Raw genomic sequence first — 14,876 nt, 5'->3', positions numbered from 1 at the left:
ATGTCCCAGCCAGCAACCAGCCTCTCCCCGGAGGACCGCCTCAAGGCCCGCAAGCCCGTGCCCAAGCCCGTCCCAGCCTACCTCCCCACCGCCGGCTCCCCCCTGAGCGTCGACAAGGACCTGTACGAAACCATCCAAAAGGCCCCTCGCGTTCTCGTCGAAGAGTTTACCCTGCCCATTCGCTCTGGAAGGGCGTGGGAAGCTCCGGCTGGCTCAATCATCCACATTAGCACCCCCGAGGGGCCTCAAGTCGGTATGTACATACCTATCTCCAACTTAAAAAAAGAAACATCTTCCCATCTCAAGGCCGCACCCTTCCCAAGTCCTGTCTACACCATTCCAAAAAACCGAATATAACTGACTTGATCATACGAAAAAAAGGCGACCTCAACATCTGGAACCGCCACAACCCCCGCGAACGCTTCTGGGCCAGCCGCACCCGCCAGCTGCACTCCACCCACGTCTCGACCCACGACCGCCTCTGGTCCAACCTGCCCTACATGCGGCCCCTCGTCACCATCCTCGCCGACAGCCTCGCCTGGTACGGCCACGACGACAACGGCGGCCGCGTCCACGACCTGCTGGGCACCCGCTGCGACCCGTACATCAACACCGTGCTGTCCGGCGGGCAGTACGACTTCCACTGCCACTCGAACCTCAGCCGCGCCGTGGCCCGGTGGGGGCTGAGGGAGGACGACGTACATGATGTGCTCAACTTGTTCCAGGTCACGGGGCTGGACGACAAGGGGAGGTATTTCATGAGTCCGTGTCCGGCGGACAAGGGCGATTATATCGAGTTTCTTGCCGAGCAGGATGTTCTCATGGCCTTGAGTAAGTTCTTTGATACGCCCGTACATTCCTTAATGCTCCCATGAATGATTCCACCATAGCCTTCTGATAAACAGTTGAAGAGGGGGTTCGAGAGACCACGAGGACGGCTGACGTTGATAGGTACCTGTCCCGGCGGCGATCTCTCCCTCTGGGGCTTCGGCAGCGACAGCGAAAAGGAAATGATCAAGGTATGCCGCCCCTTGCACGTCAAGGTCTACCAGCTCGAGGACAAGGAGCTCCTCCAGAAGAGCGGCTGGAAGCCCGCAGAGACGTCCGGGTACAAGGGCATGCATGGCGTCTTTTCGCCAGAAGGGGAGCCAAGTCAGCGAAAGTAAATCACAACTCTGGCTCGGGCCATATTTCAAGGCAACGTAGAACAGGGGTATCAGCACTCGTGGCAACTCTTGAATATTGGCACTAGGGAATGGGGCGATGTTTGCCTCACACGAGTACTCTCATGTATGTAGTACATACAATGTCATTGTCATGTATCATTCATCTGTAAGTTGATGCGAAAGGACAGGAGGCAGCTAGGTATTGGTACCCGCATAATGGTATGGTTGAATTATCCTTACAACTCCATGTCCGTGGCTGCCGTGGTGCACCTAGGAAGCGCCCGAGAATGTAGGATACAAATGGTTTCCCTTCCTTTTCATTACGCATGTATGTTTTTGAATCGTGAATTTGTCGATGTACAGGCCCGTTTACTTCCACAGCTTGCCAAGAGAAACCTCCTTATCATCGTGCTTGTTGAGAATCTTGGCAGTTGCCAGTTCAAAGTCCTCCTGTGTAACGTGTACTCTCCTCTCTCGCAGAGCGTACATGCCTGCTTCTGTGCACACACCCTTGAGCTCGGCCCCGGAGCAGCCGTTCATCTTTTCGGCAATCTTGGTCAGGTTGATGCCTCTTGTCAGGTTCATCTTGCGGCTGTGGATTCGGAGAATGTCGGCTCGCGCTTCGATGCTTGGCGGGGGGAACTCGATTTTGCGGTCGATACGCCCGGGCCGCAGCAAGGCGGGGTCGAGGATGTCGAGACGGTTCGTGGCCATGATGACCTTGATGTTCTTGGTGGGCTCGAATCCGTCCAGCTGGTTCAGCAGCTCCAGCATGGTTCGCTGCACTTCCGAGTCACCACCTGATGAGCCCTCCACTCGAGAGGAACCAATACTGTCGATTTCGTCCATGAAAATGATTGACGGGGCGTGCTCTCGGGCCATGATGAACAGCTCTCTGACCATGCGGCTACCTTCACCAATGTACTTTTGCACCAACTCCGAACCAGAGACCCTGATGAACTTGCAAGCCGTGTGATGGGCCACAGCTCGGGCCAGCAGTGTCTTTCCGGTACCGGGGGGTCCATATAGCAAGACGCCCTTGGGTTGGGCGATGCCCAGAGACTCAAAGAGCTCGGGATGCTTCAGACCCAGCTCAATCACCTCCTTGATCTCCTTGATCTGCTGATCCAGTCCACCAATCATGTCGTATGTGCTGTCGGGGACCTTTTCTACCATCATGAGCGATACCAGGGGGTCGACCGATGACGGCAGCATCTTCTCGAGCTTGTAGCTGTCTGACAAGAGTGTGACTCTCTTTCCGGGGGTGAGCTTTGAGATTTCGACATTATCGGACACATCGACGACTGGCACACAGACGATGAGCACGCTGAGAGCGGACGCTGGGGATGGTTCATTCAGGACCTACCGTATTTGCCCTCGGGATGTACTTTGACGAGGACCTTCTTGGTGCTCATCACCTTGACAACCTCTCCGACGTATGATCCGGGCTGCTGCAGCAGGCCCAGCTCTTCCCTCAGTAACCGGACCCGGGAGTTGTAGTCGTTGCGCTGGGCTTCGAGACGGCGGAGGGCAGCCTGACCCTTGAGGATCTCGAGCTTCATCGCCTCGATCTTGTTGCGGTAGTACTCGTCGAGCGCCATCTTGGGCGGGCTCCGGGCTGGAGAGGATGGGCTGTGAAGGAAGAGTATGGAGACGGCAAGCTGGAGGCTGTTGATTCAGTGGTGTGCGTCGTCGAGATGCGGGAATGCAGAAGGAGGCGAATTTGGTTGGTCAGTGTAAGAGGTGCTCGTGATGGATGGCGATTGGGGCCAAGTTGAAGCTGCGCAAGGCTACAGCTGGTGCTCGTAAGCGCTGGGCGTGCTTCCGGATTATGGGTTGTGCCGGGCTCCGCGTTAACCGTTTGCGCTGCCGTCTGTGAAGCTTCAGGTCTTGTCACAGTGCCTAGGTACCTGGTACCTTGGGTACTTACCATGTTAGCAGTAATTTCTCTGTGCTTCAGCAAAACCAGGTCGAAAAACGGAAATGACGCCAGAAACGGAAAGATACTGCCTTCTAGCCTTGGCTGACGTCTTGTTGCAACAGAAGAGCAGCGAGATGCGGCTTGAATGCCACCGTCGGCTGTGCTTTTGCCGGTACCTGTGCTAGCACGGCATCGCGGCGCAGACATCAAGTACCGCGCCTCAGTCGCGGACTCTCACCACCACCACCAGCTCCCGAGCTCCTGCGCCCAGAGCCCGCAACTCTTTACTCGAGGCTGCACCACACCGCATCAGTAGGTAGAGTAAACGGCGGCCTGTTTCTTTTCTTCCGTCTCTTTTCTCTTTGGTAGCTGCTCTGCTCGTCTACCTCGTCATCATCATCATCACCATCATGCCATGCAACACACAAGTTTCCATCCCCAGCACCCTGTACATAATGCTGTATTTGACAACGCAAAATGACGTTGCATCCTGGCTGCAAAATCCGGGTCACGGACTGGCGGGATCACAAGGACCAAAAGCGATAAGGTAGGTCACGCCGAGTGAGCGGCCGCAGACGGTGAGGAGGCTGTGGATGCCTTGTGCCCGTTGACCGTTTCGTAAATAATATCCATCATTATTCTCTCGCCTCTTTCCTGCGTCTTCTTCAGTGGGAACGAGGCCAAGGGATATATAATCTGTAGCTCTTTATTGCGCTGCATGCCATACAAAAGCGGGCTGGCCAGTGCTAGTGGGTGTCATCTGCAAGCTCCGCGAAAGGGCAGCTGGACATTCGATTGGCATTCTTTGCATGGCCTGCTATTGACTCGTACGAGTGCTCTTGTGCACCATTCGCTGCTGCCAGGTGCTTGTCTGCCGCTTATCCTGCGCCTCATCGACGATTCGGACCCAGCTCCAGCTTCGGCGCAGCTTTAGTTTGCATTTCGTTAACTGACTCTCGAGATACCCGAGCGAGTGGCTTCAAAAGGTTCTGAGCCTTCTGCCTGCCAAGGGTACCTGCTAAACCTTGGCTGACCTCACCTAGAACCCTTGTATTAGTTAGCATTGGAGCCCTGGAGCTCGCTTGCTGGGCGGGCAGGAAGCCAACAGCTGGAGCTCTTCCTCTTTGTTCTTCCTTCTTCTTCCTTTCCTCTCCCTATCCTTCTCCTTCTGCTGCTGCTGCTGCTCCTCTTCTTCTTCTCTCTGCAGCTCCGCCGTCTCCATCACTTCCGTCAACATCCACAGCTTCTTCATTCTCTTCTTCTTCTTATTTGTTTCCCCTCCCCCATCCCTCTTCTTTCCATGTCTGTGATGCCACATTTGCAAGCCCGCCATCACGACACGCTACAGACTCCCTGATCCCGTGTTCACAGCCCCTCCACTCAGCTACTACCTACTACTACTACTAAGTAAGGTAGAGCTCGCTAGCCCGATCTATCCACAGCCGCCGGGCGACAGGGATAACCTCTGAAAGTCGGACGTTATCTCAGCCCTTTTTTTTTTTATTAGACCTGCCAAGTCCTCGTTCAGCAGGCCTGCGAGGATCATCATCACCTCTGTCGCGGCATCGTCGCCGTCTTGACACCGCCATCGACAGCCATGGATCCCTCGCAGCAGGACAGCGCGCCTCCCGCGCAACGCGCCAGCGTCTCCTCGGGCATGATGTCACCGACAGACACTCGGAATCCTCCTCTGTCCAGGCATTCATCTGTCGTGGACGAGGGCACGCCGTCGACGGACACCGTCCGGCGGCGCCCCGAGGGATACGGTAGGACAACGCGACACTGTCATACCCACGCCGGCTCTTTGCAATGTGCTTGCTAACGCAGCCCGTCCACAGGCACCATCCCGAACATGAGAAGCAGCCAGACGCTCAGCGACCACCAGCCAGGGCGGAGCAGTCAGGCGGGCCGCTCCACGTCTGCGGCAGGGCCCGAGAGGAGTCAGTCTTATTCGCGCCTGCGGAAACCGCCTCTCTCGCGACGCACGTCGGCCACGACTCCACACAAGGGAGAGGTCTTCTCCGTCGACGACGACACACACGAGGTAGAGGCGGACGCTGCCGAACGGCGCGCAGGCTTGTCGACGCGCCGCCGCCTACCACCTCCATCGGGACTCGCCCGTATCCAGTCCTTCCGTAGCGCCGAAGACGAAGCAGACACCGAACGCAACGACGAGGCCAGCACGGCCGAAGAGGAGCGCGACGAGGCGGAGGAGGAGCTGCCCTTGGACGAGCACGTCGACTGCGATTCCGATGGCGAAATCAGCGAGGCCGAGAGCTTCACGCTCAAGGACAGGCAGCAGGCCATCAACCAGACACACCCCTTTGGTATCCGAGTCTGGAAGCCCGCGCTGTACAAGAAAGACCGCTCCATCCAAAAATTTGCCCAGGCAGACATCCACTCTTCGCCCGGCGGTAGGGTAAGCAGTTGGCTGCTCCTCTTCAACCTGCTCTGGACGCTCTTTTTTGGGTGGTGGATTGCCTGCTTCGCAGCCTTTGGCGCAATCATATGCCTCTTGTTCTCCGCCGCGCCCAGCGGGAGAGAGTACGGAAGAATCCTTTGGGGCCTGGCCGGCTACTTGTTCTACCCCTTTGGCAAGTTCATCCGGCTCGAGAAGGATGAGGCCTACTTGGATGAAGATCAAGACGAGGGCAGGAGCATCTCCGAGTATGAGCAGTGGCAGAACGGCGACCTCGAGTACGGCCGGCTGTTCTTTGGACCCGATCGGCACCGCTCCATCATCGGCCGCTCCCGGAGGAGCATCGACTCGGAGCCCAGCGAGACGGAGAGCCTGTTGGGACGGGGTCGTCGCGGCGACGCTGGTGATCTTCACCCCCGGCTGAAGCGTCGCCTGTTTGGTCGCGGAGAATGGAACATTGGCCGCATCATCTTCTTCGTCTTCTTCTACTGTCTCATTTCGCCTTCTTTGATCATCATATCCGGCATTTGCTGGTTCCTCGTCTTCTGGATCCCCATGGGCAAGGTTACCATGCTGCTCTTTGACCACCTCAGGAGACACCCTCTCGCCCTGTCGTTTGAATCCCACATCAGCTATGCGCGAGTCGATGACGCCCCGGACTCATCCATTCTGGTCTGCACCTATCGAGCAGTCGGCTCAAAGTACTGGAAGTACACCGTTGACGGCACCAACATCTTCTTGATCAACCTCATGGTGGTCGTCGTCTTTGTCATTGCCGACTGGCTCATTCTGGACCGGATCCTACACGTGGAGATGCTCCTCACCTCGCCTGCCTTTCTGTTTGTTGCTGGCTTGCTCTCCATCATCCCGCTGGCGTACTTTATCGGCCAGGCTGTGGCCTCCATCTCGGCTCAGTCCTCGATGGGATTGGGCGCCGCCATCAATGCCTTCTTCGCCACCGTCGTCGAGGTCTTCCTCTACTGCGTCGCACTGAGCCAGGGCAAAGGTCAGCTCGTCGAAGGAAGCATCGTGGGTAGCATATTCGCCGGTATCCTGTTCTTGCCCGGCATCTCCATGTGCTTCGGCGCGCTCAAACGAAAGACGCAACGGTTCAACGCCAAGTCGGCCGGCGTGACGTCCACCATGCTGCTCTTTGCCGTTGTTGGTGCCTTTGGTCCGACGCTGTTCTACCAGATCTACGGTACGCATGAACTCAACTGCATGGACTGCGAAGACTACGTCTACGGCGGCATCATCGGGGGCGGCGCCGCACGCGATTGCCGGCGATGCTACTTCTCGCAGGCACCTGCTCTCGACGACCGCTTCTACCTCGAGGCCGTGCGGCCGTACTGCTACTCCGCCGCCATCCTGCTCTTCTGCTCGTACCTCATCGGCCTGTGGTTCACGCTGCGCACGCACGCAGCCGTCATCTGGAACGCCGAGGTGGAGGAGAAGCGTCACGAAGAGGCCATGCACGCTTCGGCAACGCTTCGAGCGCCGCACCAGCCGTCGACGGCCGAGGGCGCCGGGGCTGATATACGCGATTCGAACCTGTACAAGCGCATTCTGGGCCAGTCCCTCAAGCAGGTTGGCCTGCCGGACGCCTCCCGGCCGAGCTCCACGACTGCCCAGGATGCCGGTGGTGCCAACGGATCAAGCAGCACCCCTCATGTGGTACCGCCCAGGGTCGGTGCCGAGGAAGATCAGCAGCAGCCGCCCTTGCGACCGACGACCAAGGTGCCCGCCCTGAGCCAGGTCGACAACAACCTGGTGCGCGAGGTTGCCGAGATCGCTGCCACGGCCGCCACGATTGCCTCCCGTGACCGGTACGCGCACAAGCAGTCCACGGCCGGCCCAGCAACGCCACGACCGCACGGCGCCAGCCGAGCCAGCCACGCTCCCGACGTTGAGGAGGACGCTGCCACTGCGGGAGCGGCCACTGCGCACGCTGGCGGTCACGGCCACGATGCGCCCAACTGGAGCCGCACCAAGAGCACCGTGATCCTGCTGGGGGCCACCATCCTGTACGCCATCATTGCCGAAATCCTGGTCGACACCGTCGACGTTGTGCTCGAGAGCTTCTCCATCGACCAAAAGTTTCTGGGGCTGACCCTATTCGCCCTGGTCCCCAACACTACTGAATTTCTGGTAAGCACCGCGCATTATCCCCATCCAATCCCCTGAGCCCGTGCCTGCCCCTCTCCCCGTGCCCACGATTTGCTGACGCTATTGGACTCTTTGTCTTGTCTCTTTGCTACTAGAACGCCATCTCTTTTGCCATGAACGGCAACATTGCACTCTCGATGGAAATCGGCTCCGCATACGCCCTCCAGGTGTGCCTGCTCCAGATCCCGTGTCTCGTGTTCTTCTCAGCCGTCTACCCCAACATCCCTGCTGGCGGTGACGCGGCCATGTATACCTTTTCGCTGCTCTTCCCGCAATGGGACCTGGTGACGGTCGTTTTGTGTGTGTTTCTGCTCAGCTACGTGTACGGCGAGGGCAAGAGCAACTACTTCAAGGGCAGCATCCTGATGTTGACCTATCTTGTCGTTGTGATTGGTTATTATTTCAGCGGCTACACCGAGGCTGCCATGGGGCTGCAGCGCTTCGACGTGATGGGGTCTGATGGCAAGTACCAGACCTTCAAGACCATTGGCAGGTCGACAAACGGGAGAGCTTTTGAAGTGATCTAAGCGGCTCAAAGCCGAAGCTGTGGAGAGGCTGCAGCGGCGGCGGCAGCTTCATCCTGTTACTACTGATACCACCACCCTTGATCGTTTGTTAAATGCCCGCGAGGTCCGAACAAGCTACATACGTCGATGGCCTTGTTGTCTCATCTTTCTGTTTGTCTTTGCCATCCGGTTTATTGGTTTGGAGTGGGTGCTGCACGTCTTGCAGCATGAATATCTGCATCTCTTGTCTCTTATTATATTGCTCTCTCGGAAGGGCAACACGCCCAAGGTCTTTCTCTTGATTTGCAGAGCCGGCATTTCTTTTTGCTTGTTTTTTTTTTTTTTTTTTTTTTTTTCTATTCTTTTCCTTGACATTCATGGCATTGTTCGACATGACGGCAGGCTGCCTGGCAGCGGCCTGAATCGGTGTACTTTATTTTGCTTGGTCCATATCGCTTGTTTGGTCGACGAGATTGTGGTGTGGCATGGAGTCGACGAAGCGTCTCTTGAACGAAAAGCATATGTTTTATTGACATTTCACCTCTTTTCCACGTTGCTGTTGCGTACAGGATACTACCATGACCCTGACGCCTTGTGTGAAATGCATTGGAGGAATGATGCCATTGCCAACCACCCGTCTCCTTACCAGTCTCTGCAAGCCGCGTGATCACATGCATCTCTAGTCTTCTTTCCTCCATTTTCCTCTCCATCTCGGACACACGCGGGGCTTGCCGGCTGTGAGATTCATGAACCAGCAGGAAGAGAGACGAGACGAGAGGAGATTGGTCGACGAGGTCCAAAAACGTCAAGGGGGGGGATGTTCTAGATCTCTCTTCACTGCCAGTGTGTGTGGGGGGGAATAACCAGTTGCAAAGTGCCGGGGGTAGTATCGTCAACGCTTGCCTGAATAGGCAGAGCTTTGCAAATCGTGCATACGGCTTGTCTTGTCCGAAGAGGAAAAGAAAGGGTATAATACTACTTAAGACTATCAGGGGTCCTACTACTTGCTGTAGACTTTGCACTTCGATTGCAGGATAGGAGGGGGGCGTGTATTGATTGGAGTGGATGGAGAGAGAGAGAGAGAGAGAGAGAGAAACTCGTCGGATGCTGCCCGTGATGCATAGGGAGCTTTTTTCTTGCATGAGAGCTTGGGAAGCTTCTTGAGCTGTTGTTACATTACTCGCTTTGGTGGTGGGGGAAGGCAAGGTTTTTTAGAGTGATACTTCGTTTGCAGGAGGCTGTTTAATTGTATGATTTCTAGTTTAACGAGGGAGATAAGTTGTTGCATGGTACACACGTTTGGGAGTCGGTATAAAGCGCAGTGTGGGAGAAAAACGTCCGACTGCCTTCAGATAGAGCTCAGTCTTGAGAACAAAGAAGAAAGACATGACTGGACAAGATGAACAGAAGAGTCTTACCGCAACATGCCAGTCAGGCCCATTATTCGTGCGTCCGGCATCGCGATGCAATAATCAGCACCTTGTCAAACCCTCCTATGTACAGTACTAGCACAAAGATCATGAAAAGAACCAGGGGTATAGGTATTACTACCACGTGGGAAAAAGGTGATCCTAACAGGAGGGCTCAGCTGACACTTGCAAGTTTTTCCTCTCTCTATCTTCTTCGACTTGCTCGGTTTGGGTCTGGGCCTGGGCCATTGCTCGTTTGTTCGTGGGGCAAAAGGGGGAAAGGATCCATAAGCCAGGAGGAGGAGGAGGAGGGCTGCGTTTGCCCTCTCGGGTCCTGCCCCCCCCTGGTTCAAAGTAGTGGTCCGTATACCTACATACATAGCAATAGCAAACACGTCAAACTCGAGCTGCATCCGCGGTCCGTCTTTTATCGGCACGACGGGGTCGACACATGGCTTGTCGTTGCTCCATAACTGCCAGTTAGTAAAGTGCCGGGGAGGAAAGGCAGCAGAGCCGATACGGAGAGAAGACGACCCCTGCATGTTCGATATCTACACGTCTCGTCAAGACCACCACCACCACCACCACCACACCGCAAACCACAAGGACTGACAGGCAAACTATTACCAAGAGGAAACTGAATCAAAGTTTTCTCTTTTTCTTTCCTAATTATTTCCCCTCGGCTTCCCGCGGTTCCACCTTTTGGCTCGTGGAACGCCCGAGAGCCATTGCTGGGATGGCCGTGTCGTGAGTGGCGCGGAGAGGGGGTGAAGATGGAGGCTGGGACATATAAAAAACAGCGAAAAGCCGCCGAATGTGTGAGTTGAGGGGGAAAGAGAGCGTGTCCGTGTGCTTCTACTTCTGCTTCTGCTTCATACCCGGGCGTTTTTCTGGTCGATACGAACGTTACAACAAGCTGTTTGAAAGCGATCTGGGCCTTGACACAACTTCAGTTGGCAGCGTCGAGACATTCACAAGCCACGCGTGTGATTCTTCGACTTTCTTGTGTGCTGGCGCTCGTCCGAGAATTTGTTATTATCATCTCGTGGGCAAGATATAATCCAAGGGCATAGTCGTCAATCAGCTGAGCCAGGTATTCGATGCCTGCGGCCGAGCCCACAGCTGTCGAAAAGCCTTCAACGTCAGCTACAGTGACGACGACACCGTCATCACCAACATCCACAACCACGCCCTCCCGCGACCACAATGCCAGCTCCCCAGCGGCTGATAGTAGCGAGAACGAAAAGGGCGGAAGCAGTTCCCCCACGGTAGTGGAAGTCGGACGGGATGATGTCGAAGCACAGCAAGAGAACCCGGACCAGGGCTGCCCTCTGCCACCCGCCGACACAGGCAAAGACGCATGGCTGTTCCTGGCTGCCTGCTTCGTGATGGAGGCCATGGTATGGGGTGAGTAGTCGAAGTCCACCACGTTGCGTAGCATACCAAAAAGGCCAAGAGAGCATGGAGTCCTGATGGTGCACGCAGGCTTTCCCTTTGCATTCGGCATCTTCCAGGAGTACTACCGCACCCACGAGCCCTTTGCCGGCTCGTCCAAGACGGCCATCATCGGAACCTGCGCCATGGTAGGTAAAACCCTCAACGGCAGTTGCACCGGAAAGCCCTTCTGCTGACGACACTTGTCCACACAGGGCATCATGTATCTCGATGCCCCTCTCGTCTTTGCGTTTGCGCGCATCTTCCCCAGGGCTGGGCGCTGGAATCCCACCGTCGGCCTGCTCATGATGTGCGCCGCCCTCGCCCTCTCGTCCTTTTCCGAAACGACGACGCACCTCATCCTCACACAAGGCGCCCTGTACGGCATTGGTGGCTCCATCGCCTACAACCCCTGCCTGATGTACGTGGACGAGTGGTTTGACCGCCGCAAGGGACTGGCCTTTGGCCTCATGTGGTCCGGGACCGGGCTCGGAGGCTTCACCATCCCGCTGGTGCTCGAGGCGTTGCTGCAGCGGTACGGCTTCCGAGTCACGTTGCGCATATGGGCCGTTGCCCTCTTCGCCTTCACCATGCCGCTGGTGTACTTTGTCAAGCCCCGTCTGCCGCCTGCCATGACGGCTCACATCAAGCCGCTGGACTGGAGCTTCATGAAGAACCGCGTCTTTGCCCTGTACCAGCTGGGCAACGTCCTCGAGGGCCTGGGCTTCTTCCTGCCGGGCATCTTCCTACCCACGTACGCGCGAGACGTGCTTGGGGCCAGCTCGTTTGCCTCGGCAGCGACGCTGTTGGTGCTCAACGCGGGATCGGTCGTGGGACCCATCACGATGGGAACTCTGGTCGACAGGCTGCATGTCACGACGTGCATCTTGATCTCCACCGTGGGAGCAGTTTGCGGCGTCTTGCTGCTGTGGGGGCTGGGCTCCAACATTGGGATCCTGTACGTCTTCAGCCTCGTCTACGGCATCTTTGCCGGGTCTTTCACGACGTCGTGGCCGGGCATCATGAGGCACGTCCTCAAGGCTGCGACAGCCGCCGACATGGGAGCGTCCAGCGCCGAGGACCGGTCTGGCAGCGTCGGCACCAGCAAGTATGACCCTCTCATGGTGATTGGGTTCCTGTCCATCGGCAGAGGCGTTGGGAACATTGCATCGGGCCCGCTGAGCGAGGCTCTGGTGAGGGGGATGCCATGGCAGGACCAGGCAATCGGAGGGTACGGCAGCGGATATGGCGTCTTGATTGTCTTTACGGGTGCGACGGCGTTGCTGGGATGCGTGAGTTATGTTGGGAGGAGGTTTGGCTGGATGGGTTAGATGGGCTGCATAAAATAAACTACAAGGTACCTAGGTAGTATATCTGTATCACAGAAGGTACGATAGATGACTAATAAGATGAAGGAGGTTTTCAAAGTCTTCGTCTTCCAGAGTAAGGTGCAAATGGCCACTAGCTGCTGTTGACTTGCTGTGCCTGTCTAGCCGATCATGATGCTCGTGATGCTGGCAGTCGTTTCTCTCCACCATTTCCGTGAAGCTTCACAGGAGCTCGATCTTATCCACAGTGATGCTCTTGTACTACTTCATTCCTTCATGCCAGTCGTTGAAAACTCTTCTCCAGACGGGGCTCAAGGCGGATATCAACGCCAGAGCCGTACAAAGTCCACACCACCACTAGGACTAACAAACATACGACCGCAACCCCCAATAAGCAGCAAAATCTCTTCTTCGCTTTCAGGGCAAGCCCCGAAATAAAAAGCAACGAAAAGATAGTAGAAAAGAACACGCCTGTCAGACGTCCATCGACACCCACCCTACCAGCATGCCCGAAGACAAAAGAACCGGCAGGGTCGAGATCATCAAGAGAAACAACTCTCTATACAGCGGAAGCCACAAAGAGCAACCGCCGCCGTCCTTGCGGACAGAGCGAGAGGACCAAAAAAGTATTCACTCTTGGGTATCGAGGATGTACAATCATCAACCAGGGTGGATTCGATGGCTCTTTTGGGAACCAAAGCGAGAGACGAATACTATAGAAATGATTCTCCTGCAAAAGGTTGTTAGCAAATGATTCTCGTGCTGCTGCTGCTGCTGCTGCTGGCAAGGCAGAGGGGGGAGAGGAAAGCCAGCAGTTAGGGGTGCACATACTGAAGTATTGTCGACGTAAAGAAGAAAAGAAAAAAAAAAAAAAAACCAAAAGGACGGCGGACGAGACGAGTTTATATAGGTGCTCTGGTGGGGCGGGTTGACCGCCTAAAAGTTTTTTGGTGGCAGAAAAAAAAAATCTCGACGGACGCGTTCCGCGTTTGGTGGTAATAGCGGAGCTTGTCTTTCTGGTGCTGAGACGAAAGGCTGAGCTGTGAATGGACAATGGTGGGATTTCTCTGCTTGTTCTTCTTTTTTGCATGAATCATGAAGAAATAAAGTGGCCAGCGATACTTTTGATTGGCCTCTCTGGCAATCCTGATGACTCGCGAGTCTTTACTAATTTGTAGTATGTATCCTGACTTTGTGCTGCTGGGTCTGTCGAGCGGGAGCTTCCGCAGTGGCTTCACAGTTGACAGCTTCCACAGAGAAAGCAAGCCAGCTCTCCCACGGTCCATCAACGACCTGATTTCCCCATTGCGAACTTCATACAAGCTCTGAATGCAGTGTTGTGAAATTGAATGAGAACGAAGAGATATGTTCATCAAGGAGTCATTTCAAACATCAACGGCAATATCTATGAAGATCAACAACTCTCCGCTTCCCTCCAGGGTAGCCTCTATCAACACCATCCGCCAGCATCGCCAGCATCACCACCTCATCCTCTCACTCTCTATACAGGCCCATCCCCTCAATCCACCCCAGAACCTCATCATCAACCATCTCCCCCAACGCCTCCCTCTGCCCCCTCCTCACCATCTCCCTCACCCTCGAACTACTCACCCCGTTCCCCGTCCCTCCCCCCTGCACCAAGTCAACCCTCCCAGCCCACGCCGCATCCCCCCCAACCTCATCCAGCACGCCCTCCCCAAGCCCCCTCACATACGCTCGCTGCTCCTCTTCCCCTCCCCACTCATCGTCCGTCCTCATCGTGACCCTCAGCCTCGCTCTCTCGAAAAAAGGTCCCAGCGCAGCCTTCATCCCTTCTCCTCCTCCGTAGTACTTTGGATTGAATATCCGTATCACCGTGTCAAAGCCCGCCAGAAACACTTGCTCCGGCTCATGTGCCCCTCCTTCTCCCAAAGCAGAAGAAGAAGAAGAAGAAGAAGAAGGCCCATACACGCCGCTCTCCCCAATGACCCTCGCCTTGTCGTGAAAATACGGCATCTTGGTAACCGCGACATCAATCTCAGGCCTGATCCCCTCATCCTCAAGGCTCCTCAAGAGACCATGCCCAAACGCATCCATCATACCCAGCCGTACCGGGAAACTCGCCGGCTTGGGCGCTTTATCCGCATTGTTTACAGAAAGCAACAGCATCAACCGCACACTTGTTGTTGTCGTTCTTCCTCCTCCTCCTCCTCCTCCCGCGTCATCATCAGCATCCTTCCCACCCCCCAAAAAGGGCGTGTCAGTAGTAGCAGCAGTAGTAGTAGACGAAGCCCACCGCAGCGCAGACCGCGCCATCTCCCCATGCGCCCTCGTCGGCGGATTGAAGCTCGAGTCGAGAACCACCAGGCGCCTCACCACCTGCGAAGACGCGCGTCGCGGACCGGGTTCTCGGCCGCCGCCGACGACGTGCGGCAGTGTGCACAGGACGCGGAAGACGTCGGGCGACGACTGGAAGGATGTGAGCGAGCGGGCGAAGAAGTCGACCAGCTGCTTGGGATTCGGACGCATGACTGCTGCTGCTGCTGCT

The 14,876-nt window shown here is 56.0% G+C and overlaps 5 protein-coding genes across 5 annotated transcripts; 3 read left to right on the top strand and 2 right to left on the bottom strand.

The window, feature by feature from the left end:
* TRIREDRAFT_63007 (uncharacterized protein) lies at window positions 1–1,166 on the top strand (the record flags this gene model as incomplete). The annotated part of the gene is made up of 3 exons (XM_006966109.1): window positions 1–253; window positions 382–831; window positions 952–1,166. The coding sequence occupies 3 exons, from the start codon at window positions 1–3 to the stop codon at window positions 1,164–1,166; spliced, it is 918 nt and encodes a 305-aa protein (XP_006966171.1).
* Window positions 1,167–1,370: 204 nt separating this feature from the next.
* On the bottom strand, window positions 1,371–2,767 carry TRIREDRAFT_78817 (uncharacterized protein; the record flags this gene model as incomplete). Its single annotated transcript, XM_006965984.1, has 2 exons — window positions 1,371–2,470; window positions 2,533–2,767. 2 exons carry the CDS (start codon window positions 2,765–2,767, stop codon window positions 1,536–1,538), a joined length of 1,170 nt encoding a protein of 389 aa, XP_006966046.1. The 3' UTR covers window positions 1,371–1,535.
* A 1,917-nt stretch (window positions 2,768–4,684) lies between these two features.
* Window positions 4,685–8,199, top strand: TRIREDRAFT_62835 (Ca2+ transporter; the record flags this gene model as incomplete). The annotated part of the gene is made up of 3 exons (XM_006966108.1): window positions 4,685–4,871; window positions 4,926–7,654; window positions 7,768–8,199. The coding sequence occupies 3 exons, from the start codon at window positions 4,685–4,687 to the stop codon at window positions 8,197–8,199; spliced, it is 3,348 nt and encodes a 1,115-aa protein (XP_006966170.1).
* Window positions 8,200–10,687: 2,488 nt separating this feature from the next.
* On the top strand, window positions 10,688–12,524 carry TRIREDRAFT_108317 (uncharacterized protein; the record flags this gene model as incomplete). Its single annotated transcript, XM_006966107.1, has 5 exons — window positions 10,688–10,994; window positions 11,073–11,170; window positions 11,237–12,313; window positions 12,387–12,409; window positions 12,515–12,524. 5 exons carry the CDS (start codon window positions 10,688–10,690, stop codon window positions 12,522–12,524), a joined length of 1,515 nt encoding a protein of 504 aa, XP_006966169.1.
* Window positions 12,525–13,843: 1,319 nt separating this feature from the next.
* On the bottom strand, window positions 13,844–14,857 carry TRIREDRAFT_62871 (uncharacterized protein; the record flags this gene model as incomplete). Its single annotated transcript, XM_006965983.1, has 2 exons — window positions 13,844–14,522; window positions 14,625–14,857. 2 exons carry the CDS (start codon window positions 14,855–14,857, stop codon window positions 13,844–13,846), a joined length of 912 nt encoding a protein of 303 aa, XP_006966045.1.
* Window positions 14,858–14,876: the final 19 nt, after the last annotated feature.

The sequence above is a fragment of the Trichoderma reesei genome (genome assembly GCF_000167675.1).
Source record: "Trichoderma reesei QM6a unplaced genomic scaffold TRIREscaffold_11, whole genome shotgun sequence".
Lineage (NCBI taxonomy): Eukaryota > Fungi > Ascomycota > Sordariomycetes > Hypocreales > Hypocreaceae > Trichoderma > Trichoderma reesei.
This window is presented reverse-complemented; position numbering and strand designations above follow the sequence as displayed.